This window comes from Pygoscelis adeliae, unplaced genomic scaffold, assembly GCF_000699105.1.
Source record: "Pygoscelis adeliae isolate BGI_AS28 unplaced genomic scaffold, ASM69910v1 Scaffold62, whole genome shotgun sequence".
NCBI lineage: Eukaryota > Metazoa > Chordata > Aves > Sphenisciformes > Spheniscidae > Pygoscelis > Pygoscelis adeliae.
In genome coordinates this window covers 6,537,819-6,552,518 of record NW_008824401.1, presented here as the reverse complement: position 1 = coordinate 6,552,518, position 14,700 = coordinate 6,537,819, and the positions used below count along the sequence as shown (strand labels likewise).

At 39.3% G+C, this 14,700-nt stretch overlaps 1 protein-coding gene across 1 annotated transcript in view; it reads left to right on the top strand.

Annotated features, from left to right (window-relative positions):
• LOC103913752 (chromosome unknown open reading frame, human C16orf87) overlaps positions 1 to 13,410 on the top strand; it is a 15,970-nt gene extending 2,560 nt beyond the window's left edge. Inside the window, exons 2-4 of the mRNA XM_009320295.1 lie at positions 3,900 to 3,996; positions 6,695 to 6,877; positions 12,862 to 13,410. Of these exons, the coding sequence (XP_009318570.1) occupies positions 3,900 to 3,996; positions 6,695 to 6,877; positions 12,862 to 12,980 (399 nt within the window). The 3' untranslated portion in view covers positions 12,981 to 13,410. The remainder of the gene's footprint in view (positions 1 to 3,899; positions 3,997 to 6,694; positions 6,878 to 12,861) is intronic.
• Positions 13,411 to 14,700: the final 1,290 nt, after the last annotated feature.

Here is a 14,700-nt window from a genome sequence, read left to right as displayed (position 1 = left end):
GGCTCGTCCTCGTAGGGCAGGGTAGGCGTGCGCTGTCCCGCACTGACCTTTCGCCGAGCCGGGCGGAGTTCAGAGGCCGCTCGCAGCCGCCTTCCACCTCCCGGGGCGCCGGGCGGCGTGCCGTGCCCCGGTTGCCGAGCGGCTCCCCGCGTTAGCGCAGGCAGCCTTGCTTCCTGTTTTCTCTCCTCTCTGTTTCGGTTGTGGCTGCTTCTCGATACCCACCGCTGCAGATCTTAAGCGTGCAATAGCAGGGCGAGAAGCCGTCGACCGAGCTGTTTGCTTTTGAGGGAGGAGGGGGAAAAAATTGAGCTGTCTCCGTGCCGCTGTGAAGCAGTGTTTATATGAAGTAAATAATTGCTGCCTTTGCAGTCTGTGCTTGGAATGTGGATTAAATGTCGTGTTCCTCTTGCAGGACAGTGTAATAGTTATATTATGCTGAAGTGACGTTCAGAATTGTTTGTTTATGCGCTAGTATTGTTTAGTAACTACGTAATTTATTAAAAATATAATGAACTTCGTAACTTATACAATGCAGTTTGTCCTTTGGATGACTAATGTGCCTAAGGCTAGTCGGGAGAGTGCTCAGTTGTGTTATTTTCTCATGGAGTAGTTTAGAAACAGCAGAGTCGAGACCTTTGCTGCAATTTCTATCATGCAGTCCAAATGTATACCTGAACTGTTGTTTATGTCTCACTGCAGTTTTGTTATGTGTACAAAATGGAGTGACTTACACTTGAACACTAACAACAGCCGACTTGAACTGTTACTGTATCACGAGCTTGTCTTGGTTTACGCTCTTTACTGGTAATGATGTTACTATTAAAAATAGGCCGGCTTGTTCCAGCAGCGCTCCTCTGCTGGAACAATAGCACAGCACTGCAGAAGCCTGCTGTGGGGCTCAGGGTAGGGGGAGAGGCTTTTGTGTGTAGTCATGGGAAACACGTTTCTATTATTTGATCCTGAAACTTGACTGGTATACACTATTTTAGCTATACTTAAAAAAATAATCTCATGCCATTTTTCTTTACTTAGAATGAATGACTTTTTTTTAATCTTTATGACTTGCATAGTTTTTATAGTGTTTCTACTCATCCTGGAACAGCTTGGAATGTTAAGCTGGGGGGGGCATCCTTTCATGTTTTAAGCAGTAGAACCACTGAAAATGCTCACGTGTTAAGCATGTTACTGAAGTACTATTTCTGAGAAAAAATTGCATGCCAAGTTCTGGTTACTCAGTTGGTGAAAGAAGAAATTAAAATGAGTGCGAAGTTGAGTATGAGAGTAGTGGGGTTTGGGTTTTGGGGGGGGGGTGTTTGTTTTTTTTTTTTAATAAACGTAGTGAATGTCAAACCACCAACAATAGGAAGAGCAAGTAAGCAAACATTATAGGCTTTTTAAGCTGATGCTGAAACTTTCACTTTGTTCTGCGCTTTAAAACTAAAACATGTGATACGCATGTGTCAATGTAGATTTTCTGTTAGCAACTCTTCTGTGGCTAACATGGAATTAATGTGCATATGTGTCCTGCCCCGGCACAAGCATTGCTCATAGGACCTTGTTTTCCGGTGCCAAACGTTTGAGAGGGGACAAGAAACTAAAACCTACAGTACAAGTCAGCCTTTTGCAGAGTGTGGGGAAGCTCTTGTGTGACTCTTAAGTGGTTGTGTCCTGTACTAGCGTTTCTTAAATTCTTCCATAAACAAGGGCTTTGCATTTGTTTCGGATTTCTTTGCTGGAAGTGGCATGCATGGAAATATTTAGACAGCCGCAAATGTTGGAGTGCAATATTGAGTAACACTTTTTAAGGCTTTTAAACTTCTGTTGTAATTTAGATGCTATGTAATTGCCATTTAGACTTTTTTAAAACAAAAGAAGGGTTTTGATGATACTTTCACAACCAAAGCACAGCCCCATTAAACTAGGGAGCCTGAAGTACTTGCAGTCAATCAGAAGAAATAATTATCACTTCTTAATTTAGCTTCAGGTAAACTTTCTTGTATGAGAAAGTCAATTTCTTTTTGGTTAGGAAAACGTTAAACAGTAAAATAGTGTTTGTAGGACTATGTTGCCTTAATAATTATGTTACAGGATGTTATCAGTGTAGGTCTTCAAAGGATAACATATCTTTCAGTGAATAAGCCCCTTCCCACCTAGTCCCACCCGCAAATGACACACACCCCTACATGCCGAACCTGTAACACGAGAACAATATTGTTCTGTTAAACACAGTTAAGTTCATTGAAAAATATTGGGTCTGCTCCAATCCCCTTGGGTGGCTTTCCCGGCTTTTTTTTTAGGCTGAGCCTGGAAACTTAATTATTGGACAGATGCAGGTGTTAAAAAATGGGCTTAAAAGAAACTCCTGTATCACCTTAACAATACAGGCAAACTGTCTGCTACATAGTGTTTTTTAGTACTCTTATACTGGCTTATGAACAAGGAGATAAGCGTGCACGCAAGTCTGCTGAATTCTGAGCTTTAAGGTTCAATAAACCTTAATTAGAATTGTTTTTATTATGTCAGTATCTCCATAAAGGGAATTAAAGTCTCTAGTTAATTAAAACCTATATGAAAAGTCTATCTGTAAGCTGTTCATAGGGTCAAGTACAGGAGTCAAGATGTGCTACAGAAGGCAAAATAATTTGTTTATTCTGAGTAGCAGTTAAGTTTCCCGTTACAAATTCATGTACTAATTTGGCAGCTTTTTTCCTAGCCAATAGAACGTTGGAACTTGATTCTTCTGCACGCCTGGTAAAATTGAGCAGGGAGTCGTGGTTCCGTACTTCTGTTTGTTTCAGTGGATGTTGACAAACTTGTAGAGACCTGTCTTAAAGAATTACACTTGAGAAATTACCTCCTGCTTTTTTTCCCCACTGTCGTGCTTCAACATGACTTGACTTTAATGTGTGTTAATCTCTTCCAGATCTCTCTTTAAACTTGCTTTGATTTGTGTTTTCAGTCTTGCACCATATTGCTTTGATTAGGTTTATTCCTTACTACTTAAAAGATCTCGACTTTAAGTAAGGTAACGAGGTTTGTAATTTATCAGCATCACTTTTTTTAAGTGCTCAGAGTAAGATTTTTGTCATTTTTCATGCAAGTGTGGCATTTTCAGATTCTCTCATCTTGTTTTAAATTGTCTTATGCTGGGGGAATGTACTGCTCCTGACCGCTTAGCTGATCAGGAGAAGCACTATAGTCTCTCAAACTCTTCAGCCTGCAGTCAGCTTTTGCCTAGCTGTGGTAGGTTATTTGCATTTTGAATTAACTAGGTCCTTCTGTAACCATCCGGCCTTGTCTGCAACAGTGTTGTAGAGTGTGGTACAAATGCATCTGTTTTGCTTTGGGTTCTATTGTGCCTCCTGTTTAAAGCTGCTCCTGCTCTCCAAAGGAGCTCCTTTCAAATGCTTCTGAAAGTGAATATATTCAGAATGTACTGACAGTTTTAACTCATACTTTTTTTTTTTTTAAGTAAATGAAGGAAGCAAAACTGGGAATGTCTGACTGATTTGACTGGGGATATTTGAGAGCTCTGAGGAGAAATTATATTTCTATTCTAATTCACCCTTGCTTTAGTACTCTCCGCTTTCCCCCACCCTCTTCCTGATAGTCTGGGGGAAAGGGTTTGTAGCACAAAGCGGTCACAACAGCTGTATACTTCAAGCTTGATTTCTAACAACTGCATAAAGAAAAGGCTTGGTGGGTGATTCACAGCTGAACCTGTTTTTATTACATTTAAATACAATTGTATAATAGCACAGGCCATAGTTTGCAGTACAGACTGAATTTGAAGAGGTATCTCTGAGGACAAAATGCGAGTTATTAGGTTTTTTCTTCATCAGACAGGAATTTTGTCATAATTTGAAATGATCTGAAATATTTGTCTTTTGTTTTCCCAGGTTCCTGTTGCATGTAAATCATGTCCCTGTGGCTACATATTTATTAGTCGAAAACTCTTGCATGCTAAACGTGCTGAGAGATCACCACCCATCACAGGTAATACTTACAGAGATGGGAAGAAGGAGACAACAGTTCTTTCCCTTTATTTCTTGGAGGCAAAGGATAGAGTATTTTACTTCTCTCTATAAACTGGCTGTTGTCAGTTCACTTTCCTTTGAATTTGCGCATGGTAGACTTTTAATATGTTAATTTTTCTTGAATTTTGAGGGGGGGAAAAAGCTGGTGTTTTTTTCAGTCTTACTTCCTTTGTACTTATGATGTTGGCATTTATTCTGCGTATATTCTAGCTTTGCATATTGGTCGCTCTGCAAAATAACTCCCTATGGAAAGCTTTCTGCTAATCCGATTTTGAAGCTAAATGTCTAGACGTGCCAGAGGGGTCATATTTCAGAGTACATGCTGATTGAAGCTGGGTTTTCTGAAAGTAAAAATCCTCTTTTTTTTGAAGAAGTTATGCTGAGTTATACTTATTTATGAACACCTGAATGGCACTTTGTATAACATTGGTCATATGTTTAATCTAAAACCAGATGGGTCTTGAGTCTCTCTGCATGGTTAAATTAAAAAAATGGTGTATTTTTTGTGTCTAACTTGTGTCTTTTGTTGTTGATGGGCACAGTAAGAAGTCAGTTGAATATGCATTCTGGCATGATTAACATTCTCCTTGTGTTCATTTTTATCACTTCCTCCAGCCCTAGTAGGGATTAGTCAGAACAAGCACAGGGAAGATGTCTAAAAAAAAAGTATCTGATTTATAATGTCTACTTCTTAAAATTACCTGCCAGGCATACAAAATGGAAGCTAAGTATTTGATATTTTGTATCAGTATTTTGAAGGATACTTGGAGCTTACCATCTTGTAGGACTTATATGACATTATGATAGATAACTGAACTTTCAAGGTGGAGGAGGTTAAGCAATGTCTGTGGTACTGTTTGGAAGTGTTGGTCAATTTTCTTTCCCCCTCCCCGATTGTTTTATTTGATAGTTGATAAAGTAGTTACCAAATGAAGCTGAAAGCCGTAATCTGGTAGAGCAAAGCTCTTCTATAATTCAGCTTTGTACATAGGAAATGCACCAGGGGCAGAACCACCCCATGCATGAATATATGCTGGGGGCCACCCCGCTGGAAAGCAGCTTTGCAGGCAAGAAACTGGCATCCCAGTGAACAGCAGGTTGAACATGAGCCAGCAATGTGCCCTTGCGGCAAAGGCAGCTAACGGTGTTGTGGGCTGCGTTAGGCAAAGAACTGCCAGCAGGTTGAGGGGGTCCTTCCCCTCTACTCAGCGCTGGTGAGGCCACACCTGGAGTACTGTGTTCAGTTCTGCACTCCCCAGTACAAGAGAGACACGGACATACTGGAGGGAGTCCAATGAAGGGCCACCAAGATGATGGACTGGAGCATCTCTCTGAGGAAAGTCTGAGAGAGTTGGGACTGTGCAGCCTGGAGAAGAGAAGGTTCAGGGGAATCTTATCAATGTATATAAACACCTGAAGGAAGGGTGTAAAGAAGATGGAGCTAGGCTCTTTTCAGTGATGCCCAGTGACAGGACAGGAGGCAATGGGCACAAACTGAAACACAGGAGTTTCCCTCTGAACATCAGGAAACACATTTTTACTGTGAGGGTGACCGAGCACTGGCACAGGTTGCCCAGAGAGGTTGTGCAGTCCCCATCCTTAGAGATACTCAAAAGCCATCTGGACGTGGTCCTGGGCAACCAGCTCTTGGTGGCCTTGCTTGAGCAGGGGGGTTGGACAGGTTGGTCTCCAGAGGTTGCTACATCAAACTTCTTGTGATACTGTGAAATACAGCTTTTGTATTAACATTAGTGACAAGTTACCCTGCTGTCCAGTTTGTACCCTGTGTCTATACAAGATTAATGGGACAACTGCAGCAAAAGGAAACCAGTTCCCCAGGAAGATACAGTGGGAGACCGTGTATGTCTGTATTGTGCTCATAAGGTAACTGCAACTTCTTTTAGAAAACATTGTGCCAGTATTTTCAACAATACTGCAGAGTGGTGCTGTAGCCTTGCAAATGTGCCACCAGTCTGTGTTGAACAGTGTGCTGTGGTGACTGTACTATTTTCAGTACCCAAGCTTGTTAATCTATACTTAACTTACAGCTGAAACTCATGTAAATACTCTTTTTTTGTGACTCTGGTCTGTAGGAAAACAATACACCAGTATTAAGTATTATGAGGCCTTGTCGTAGGCTATATTTGGTGGGACATGTATGCTATGTAATGTCGCATTTACTGACAGCATTGTTGACTCAGCATCTCGATTTGTGTGAGCAGCGGGAATGATTTCATCGTTAGTGTCAAAAGAAGATGAAGTACTTTGCTGTTTTCCTATATGATAAACTTTTTTTTGGCTGGTGGAAACATGCAATGGGCTGTCTTGATGGCTGTGATCTGTACAGGTTTTTTCCATCTTATTATGGACAACTGGACTTTTTGTATACTAGCAAATGTCTCATGTTGCAAAATGCATTTGAAGTAATTAAAGGCTTGATCCTGTAATCAAGAAATGAAGTGTCATTCTGGATCTGACACCTTAATTTTTGCATGGATATCGTGCTGATGTAATTGTTCTGTAAAGGTATAGACATCTAACCACTTTTGCTAAGAGATTTAAAGAAAAAAGGTGATTGGGTGGGTAAGCACTAAGAGTAAATTAAGAACAAAGATGAAAACAACCCTGGATCATACCATCTCTATTCATTTGCACAGAAAACAAGAGTGAGGCCAAAAGGAGACGGACGGAGAGAGTTAAGCGAGAGAAGATAAATTCTGCAGTAAATAAAGACTTAGAAAACCGAAAAAGATCCAGGTCTAACAGCCATTCAGATCATAGCAGACGAGGAAGAGGAAGACCTAAGAGTGCCTCAGCCAAAAAGCACGAGGAAGAAAGAGGTATGAGAACTGGAAAAATATGTTAATTGGGTTTTCTTTTTGTATGAAGATTTTTTATCAATAAACGTTTATACAACTCAAACCATTTAAGTAACTAGACTAGTTCAGCCAATACCCGATATCTTAATATGGGGAAGGGACTGTTTCACATCTGTAGAGACCTCTGGGTTTACGTTTCAGTGTCTGATTGGAACTAACTACAAAGAACTAAGTCTGTATTTTTAGCCACCAGATGCAGTTTCAACATGTAGGTTGAAAGCCATGGGACTGTAGTGCTTAGTAGTGTTTTTTTTTTTGTTTTTGTTTTTTGCGGTACTGCTGCTCTACATCACAAGGACAAACAATATAACGATGCCTGTTACTGGAGAGTGATTAGGATGATTGGGTTGCTTAAAAAGTTCCTTGAAACCTTTTGAAGGGCCAAAGTAAAAAGGGCATCTTAGGTCACTACTATGACCTCAATTTTTGTCCCATGTTTCTACAGAATAATACTCTAGAGGAAAGAATGCTACCTTGCTTATTAAGGTTCCTTGGTGACCTGCTGTTCTTAGTCTTTATACAATAAAGAGACCGTTACATGCACTAGAGTAATTTTGGAGCCCTTCAAGTATGTGACTGTCACTTTGGATTCCTGTTTTTTTAAGAGCCTATTGACACTGCATTTTCTGTCTATGGTTTTGGAGATACTACTTTTAGGCCTGAATAATTAATCCAAAACTTAGCATAGACTTAAAAAGGCTGGAAGGCAGATAGGAGGGGAAGAACAAGACTTCATGTAAATATTCAGAAGATCTTGTTCTTAAAACTGCTGAAACCATCAAGCATACCTTGTGGCATAACTCAGAAATGCAGTTGTTTTTTTTCCCCTGCCACCTTGTTTGTTAACAAAAATGGGTGTTAATCTATGTTGCAAAGTGAGTTCCTTTAACTTCTAACTTGTCAAAACCAATTTTGTTGTCTCTGCTTTAATGTAAATCTGTCCATTCTTAAAGTTTCTTTCATATACAAATGAAGTATAAATTGGAATGTTGTTGCTTTAGTGCTTTGGCTGTGGAAAGAGGAGATAGAATTTGATTTCTGTATGTTTTCTGGATGGCAATTGCTTTACTGTAATAAGAATATGCTTATAATATCTAATCTCTTCACTGTTGCATATGGCTTATTGATGTATGTAGCTTCACAGAATACAGAGCTTCCCTATTTGTTATTGATCCAAGCTAGACTTTGTCTAGCACCTATAGGATCATTTCTAGGCATTTTAGTGCCAGTCTAGTTCACGCACAGTTTTGGTTTGAAAATTCCTGCAAGCTTGTTGGGTAACCCTATAAAAGTAAATCTTCTTTCCTCTTTTTCAGGGGACAGGAAAGCAATCTAAGCAATCAAAAGAAAATATCCATTCTCTTAATGCATGTTTTGTAGTGTCCGAAAAGCAAGAATTTGAAAGCATGAGGGATATTTAGAGAACATGTTTTCCTATCTAAAACTAGGCTGAATGTTTTTTGCCTCTTGTGGCATACTCCAAAGTGTGACAATATGCCAGTGCTCTGAGGTAGAAAACTAGAAACACAGATGTAGTGAGACCTTCGCATAAGAGTGCGTGTGTGGTGTGGTGTGTTCTTGGTGTTTGGTGTTATGTTTTTTTTAAAGTTGAATCTCACTTGAGAAGATTGCCTTCATCTTCTTGTCCTGTCTTACCATCCCCTTTACTTGGTACTGTGACTACTGCTACTATTTCTTCCTCGACCTCTTTTGCAGAGCTGGTACAGAGCTTGGGTTCACACCCATTTGTGAGGTGAGGATCTCTGCTCCTCACCAGTACAGCACACCTTATTGGTTAGGAATAAGTGGGCTTAGGATATTTTCTTACTTCTGACCTATTTCTGGTTATGTCAGACTGTAATGTGTGTAGACCACTGTGGTGATTATTGGGCAGATTTAAAAAAAACAAACAAAAAGTTGATATATATGGTTGTCACGGCTGTAAAAATAAATTCAGTAGAGAACCCATCATTTTTTAAGTAATTACTATAAAACAAGTGAACATTGACTTCTCCATTTTCAAGTGGCTTATAAAATTGGCCTAACTACTACGTGTGGTGTAATTAGTGAGGAATTTTAGAAATATTCTTCCTTTACCAAACCTGCTGCTTGATAGTGCTGTTTGTGTAAAAGCATATTCAGCAACTTTAATTCGTCTACTCCAGTTAAGGTGATTTTTGTGTGACTCATTGCTAGTCCTTCTATCAGTCTGCATAGTGTTGAAAGTCAGTTCTGGAGTGCAAGACATTAGCTTAGTGTTAGACTTTAAGTATATTATTTCCTTGCCTATTGTATGTTTCTAAGATATTTTGGGTACGCATTACTTGCTGCTAGAGATTGGGCTATTCTTCTTTCCCCCGAAAGACTTGAAGAGAGGCCACTGCTTGCAAAGCTGTTAAATATTTGGTGCCTGTTAGGCTTCTGCAAAGCCTAATACATTTGTAGTTGAAAAACAGGAGGACAGAGAACACCTGAATTATAATAGCAAGCAAGAGCAGATAATCGGTCCATTTGAAGACCACCCAGCTGTGAAAATTTTCTTCCTAAAGCCACCCGTGACATCTCTAGCTTTGCTTCCTTGCTTGTGTTGTGCTCTTTTCATACATAGTGTGCTTCTTCCCAGTTATGTCTGTGCCTTTGACTAGTTCTTTTGTATCCTTCGTGACTGGTTCACATCGGAGCAAAGAGCTGCAGGACTCAACGGCAGTTAAGAAGAATAGGAGAAACAAAAGGTCTTTTTAAAATAAGTGTTTTTTCCCGCAGGTATAGTAAGAAGGAATGGAGGGGGAGGAAAGAGGAAGCTGATGTAGATTGAGGGGATATGGAGAGTGCTGGGACCAAGAGAATACTCCTATCACATGTTTCAGAGCCACGTGATGACCGTGGAAAACAGGAACTTCTCACTGCAGGCTTGGCTTGTCAAAACTGTCGCTTAATTTCTTTGTCAGAAATGTTACAATATGTTTTGAAAATAGAAACTTCATAATAATCTGATTTTTGTTGTGGTGGTGGTATGGTTTTTATTTTACTGTGTGGGACTGTGATACACAGCTAGACAGGTTCCCAGGCTGCCTTGTTATCTAGGTAACAACCTGGATTATATTAAACCAAACAAAAACACCCTCGTATGCCGGAGGAAGTGGTATTGGTTATTCTGCTCCTGAAAGAGGTTACCATCAAGTGGGACTCAATAAGAGTGGCCTGGAGTCTTATTAAAGCGTACTTGATACTTAACAAGGGGTGAATCTTTATAAAGATATATACATTTCAGTATCCTGGTAAAACTTAAGCTGAGTTAAATTTCTTGACCCAAGTTTTCCTTTTCCAGTAATTTCTGACTATATTACTCATACATTTGCTTGCTCAATGTGCACATTTGAAATAGTTTACTATCTTGCATAGTGAATCTCAGAACTTTGGATTTTGAATCCATACAAAATTTGTGAGGGGGGAGGGTCCATATTTGATTTATACATAGATCACAATTTTAAGGGCTGTGGGTCTAGTGGGTTGCAGGAGGTCTGGGGATGCGAGAGACATGCTACAGAGAAACTGAATATTTTCACCTAAATAGCCTTTTAGTTGTATATCAAAAGACTTAATATTTTTAATGTCTTACAAAAATGGTATTGTAATTCTGTGAGACAGTCTTTTGCTAATATTAGAGAAGTGAGTCAAAACTACTTTCAGATAAGACTGTGAAGTGGAAAGTTTTAATAGTGTCTGTAGAAACCATGGTATCCTATGAGTAGCATATGATAAAATGCCAGGCAGGTGCAAGCCCTTCACTAGTTACTGTTGAGATCTGGAATTGTCTTAAGAATGCATAAAGCTTGCAAACCTGTATTAATCCCTGATACTGTTTGATATCAAGATTTCAATTCTTTAAAGCTGAAGTCTCTCAGAACGAGCCAGTACTTTGAGAGGAGAGAGGGGAAAGGAAACTTGAGAAAGTGGTTTTTTTGCTAAGAAGTCTACAATCTGTTAACAGTAACCAGGAGCGGGAAAAAAAGTATTTTTAATTTTGCTGGGTGCTGACAGGTTCAGGTGGTGGCTGGATTTGTTTGGATCGGGAAGTATGAAAAAAGGGGAGGGGGATAGATATGAAAATAGAAAAGGTTAATGTGGAATAACCAGTGTGCGTAGTGTCTGTGTTCAGAACAACTCCCAGCATTGTTAATTTGTAAATGGTGGGAGGGAGGAAGTGGAGCAACCCAGACTGAGTGTACATATAGAAACTGGTTTGTCTTAAACTACAGGGTAGGACTTGCAGCAAAACTCAGTTTCTCAGCTTTCATTTCAAACTCAATGCACTAGAGAATAGTCTTGTGTAGCCAAGGAACAAGCAGAAATCACTTACATTCCAAATATTAAGCATGCTTTGATTTCTTTTACTTTGTTAAGGCAAGTTTCTTGTTTTCAGACTAAAAACTGATGCATCTTTGTGTGTCCAGGCTCCTCGCTAAGCAATTTTACTTGCAGGGAAAGGTGAGCTTATGTGTGATTTAAGTTGTCTAGAAATCTTTAAGTAGAGGGTTTTGTTGCTGTGTGTCTCTATCAGTATTAAATCAGAACACAGTGGTAAAGGATTTTTCAGTTTCTCCCACTTAGTTGTTTAACACAAACACTTGGCTTCACAGGGAGGGTAGTCTGTTGGAATGGTGTCTGTACCTGTAACACAAACAATCAGGTGTGAAGCCAAATCTAAAAATGTTGTTATGAATGTGGACCCATTGAAGGAATAACTATGTCAGTAGGTAGAGATATGAGATGCTGGGATCTCTTTTCCATAGGGTGCTTTCCATTAGTTTCCAATGCTGCTTTGTCTTTCACCTGGCCACTACTGATTTAGGTGTCTTGGTGGAGCAGTCTGCCAGAGTGTGCTGTGGTCAAAAAGAGCGTGCATGTGTGTGTCTGTGTGTTAATGAGACAGAGGGGTCAGTCAGGTGAGCGTTGTGTTGTGATTGTAAGTTAGTCCAGGCCACTGTGGAACTTGGATTAGAGATGGAGTTCCACAGCTAGACACCAACCTTAAAGCTCTCTATCTATTCCTCTCTTCTCTGTGTATACAAGCTTGGTCTTCTGCTGACAAAGCTGTGTTTTGGTTTGGTTTTTGTTTTTGTTTTTCTTGAGTTGTGTCAGCTACCTGTGGCTAGCTAAACTGGGATATAAATAGTCATGATCTGGAGTAAGTGGTATTTATGAAAGTACTATTCTGTTAGTTTTGTCATATGGTATAGGGTATAGTGTAACTTAGTGTACTTGAGCACTGCAGTATAGAAACTTCTTGATGGCTTGCTGTTGTGTATCTGTCGCCTTCAAAGAAGCCAACATCAGCAGAGGGAATTCAGAGGCTTTGCCTTGCTCACTGAGGTGTTAGCTTTGTTCTCTATCTGGGATAAGATTGAAAGTCTGTGGTATAGAAAGTCCAGAAATGTTCATGGTGACAAATTGGGAACCTGACTTCTGCCATGTATCTGCTCTTTGGTTTTGGACGCTGTAATTAAACTCTTGGGTTTCTGTTACTTAGATGTGAAATAGGGGGACGAATGTCATATTTAATGAGGATATGGTGAAATATCTTTGTTTTCTAGGATGGGAGGTGTTTATGAAAAAGCAAAAAAAGACCCCAAAACTGGAGGAACACTTGAATGCTCTTTTGTGTCAGGAATCAATATAACGTTAGTGACTCATTCTTTCTTTGTCATTAAAGAACAGAAATTCAGTCATGCTTTTGGATGACTAATTCTGTGACACTTCTAGCACCTTTGTGTGCCTCCATTCCTTCCTCCTCTCTCTCAATCCCTCCCTGCATAGGAGTTGATTGTCTAACTTCTTTTCAATTCCAGTACTCCATTCCACATAATTTATGAACTACTATGTAACTTGCATTAACTTCGGATAATGGAGAAAGCTTCTAATAGTGACTTTTTTTTCTTCTACAGAGAAACAAGAAAAAGAAGTTGACATGTATGCTAACCTTTCAGATGAAAAGGCCTTCGTATTTTCAGTGGCCTTGGCGGAAATAAACAGAAAAATTATCAATCAAAGACTTATTCTGTAACTTGTAAGCACAATCTGATGCATTTATATGCAGAATGGCTAGCATATTTCCAAGGTGTCGTGGACTCTCGGAAAGTGTGTTGTCTGCACCAACAAGGACGATAGTATTTCCTGTTAAAATTCTGCTGCTGTTCTTGGAAATCGAATTCTGTCTCTACAAGTCAGAAAGAAAGTGTTCACAAGATTGTGCTATGAGAAATCAGAAAGCAGATATGTTTTACACCTTGAAGACAAATGCTAGACAAATGCACAGAGAGACTGCACCCATTCCAGAGCACTTCTTTTAAATTTGCTGCCAGAAATGCAATATTTTAAATATTTTCAGAAATAAATGATTTTCCTTTAAAATTATATATTTCAGATTTTTCAGCTATATTGCAGTTTACGTATGTACAGTTCACATAACTTTTTAATAAATTGATATTACAGTATTTTATTGAACTGGGAATTAAGTACATTTGTCATACTTAGGGTGTGTTGGTTTTAATCCGCTTAGAAATCTGGTATTCATCCTAAGGATGACTTTAGATTTGCATTTTTGTGATAGGTGTGATTATAAATCTGATAGGAAGAAAATTAAAGTGGCTTCATTTTGAGGGATTATTCTGCTTGACAACTTCGTATTGTTTATGAATTCTCTGTAGAAAATGATTCCCTGTTACATAGAGTTGTTTTTTAAAAATCACATATACGTTTTGGGGTCAGACTCCTGAAGTTTGAGAGCTAAGTCCTTGTTTTGTAACCACTGTTTGCTGGGTGTCTGCCCTGTCCAGACGGTAAGTACTTCTCCCATCTCTCTCTTGGCCCATCATTTACTGGAAAGGGAGAGAAGCAGGCATCAGAGATGTGGATCTGCAGCTAACATCTTCTCACTGGTATTTCCAGAAGATGAGGATATGCTAGTTCCTTTTATGCTCATCAGCTTTTTTGTCTGTCTTTTAAAAAAAGTGTAATTCTTAGCAGTATTGTCTTTGGACTGTTGACTGTAAATACCAAAGCAAAAGTCTACCCCAGTGTGCGAAAATGAACTGTTTTGGAGAAATAGGTTTGGGGAAAACATTCAACAAAGTCATCTTTTGTTGAAGTGCTATAGTGCAATTTGAGCCAAAACTCTTACGTTACTAAATATATGGGGGTTTTGTCTTACAAAAAAAAAAAAAGCTCAAGCCCTGTAACATCCTGAGGGAGGAGGTGTAGGAGGCAATTGCATTCATAAAATTTGACATACTAGCTTTTTGTCACCTTTCGTTCACTCTTTTCTAAGAAGGGGAAGGCAACTACATGTCTTAGTTTTTCTTCAGTATTACTCATGCTTTTCAGTATCACATTACTTTAGTAGTGAGAATGACCTAATGAGGTTCTGCTACAGAATTAATCTCTGGGTGGAAGCAGAGATTTGTGTTAATAAAGCTAGACTATCAAATACTGACTGTTTGTTAGTTATTGGTTAAAGGAAGGAGCTATGATAGTTTTGAGTTAAGCCACAAGGGACTGATCAGATGTAAGCTTTGTGAGCAGAAGCAGGAAATGTGGAAAGTGATTTTTAATTATTAACTCCTAAGGAGTAATTGGGGTCCTTTTTAAGACTGGACAAGAGGGATGGGTGTGGAAATGCCCTTAAACCACTAATCTACATTTGTCTTTATTCCAGTAAATGAGGAATTGCGAACACAAGACCTACTTCTGTACATCATGTAGACTTCTGCTTTCCAGAACTGTAG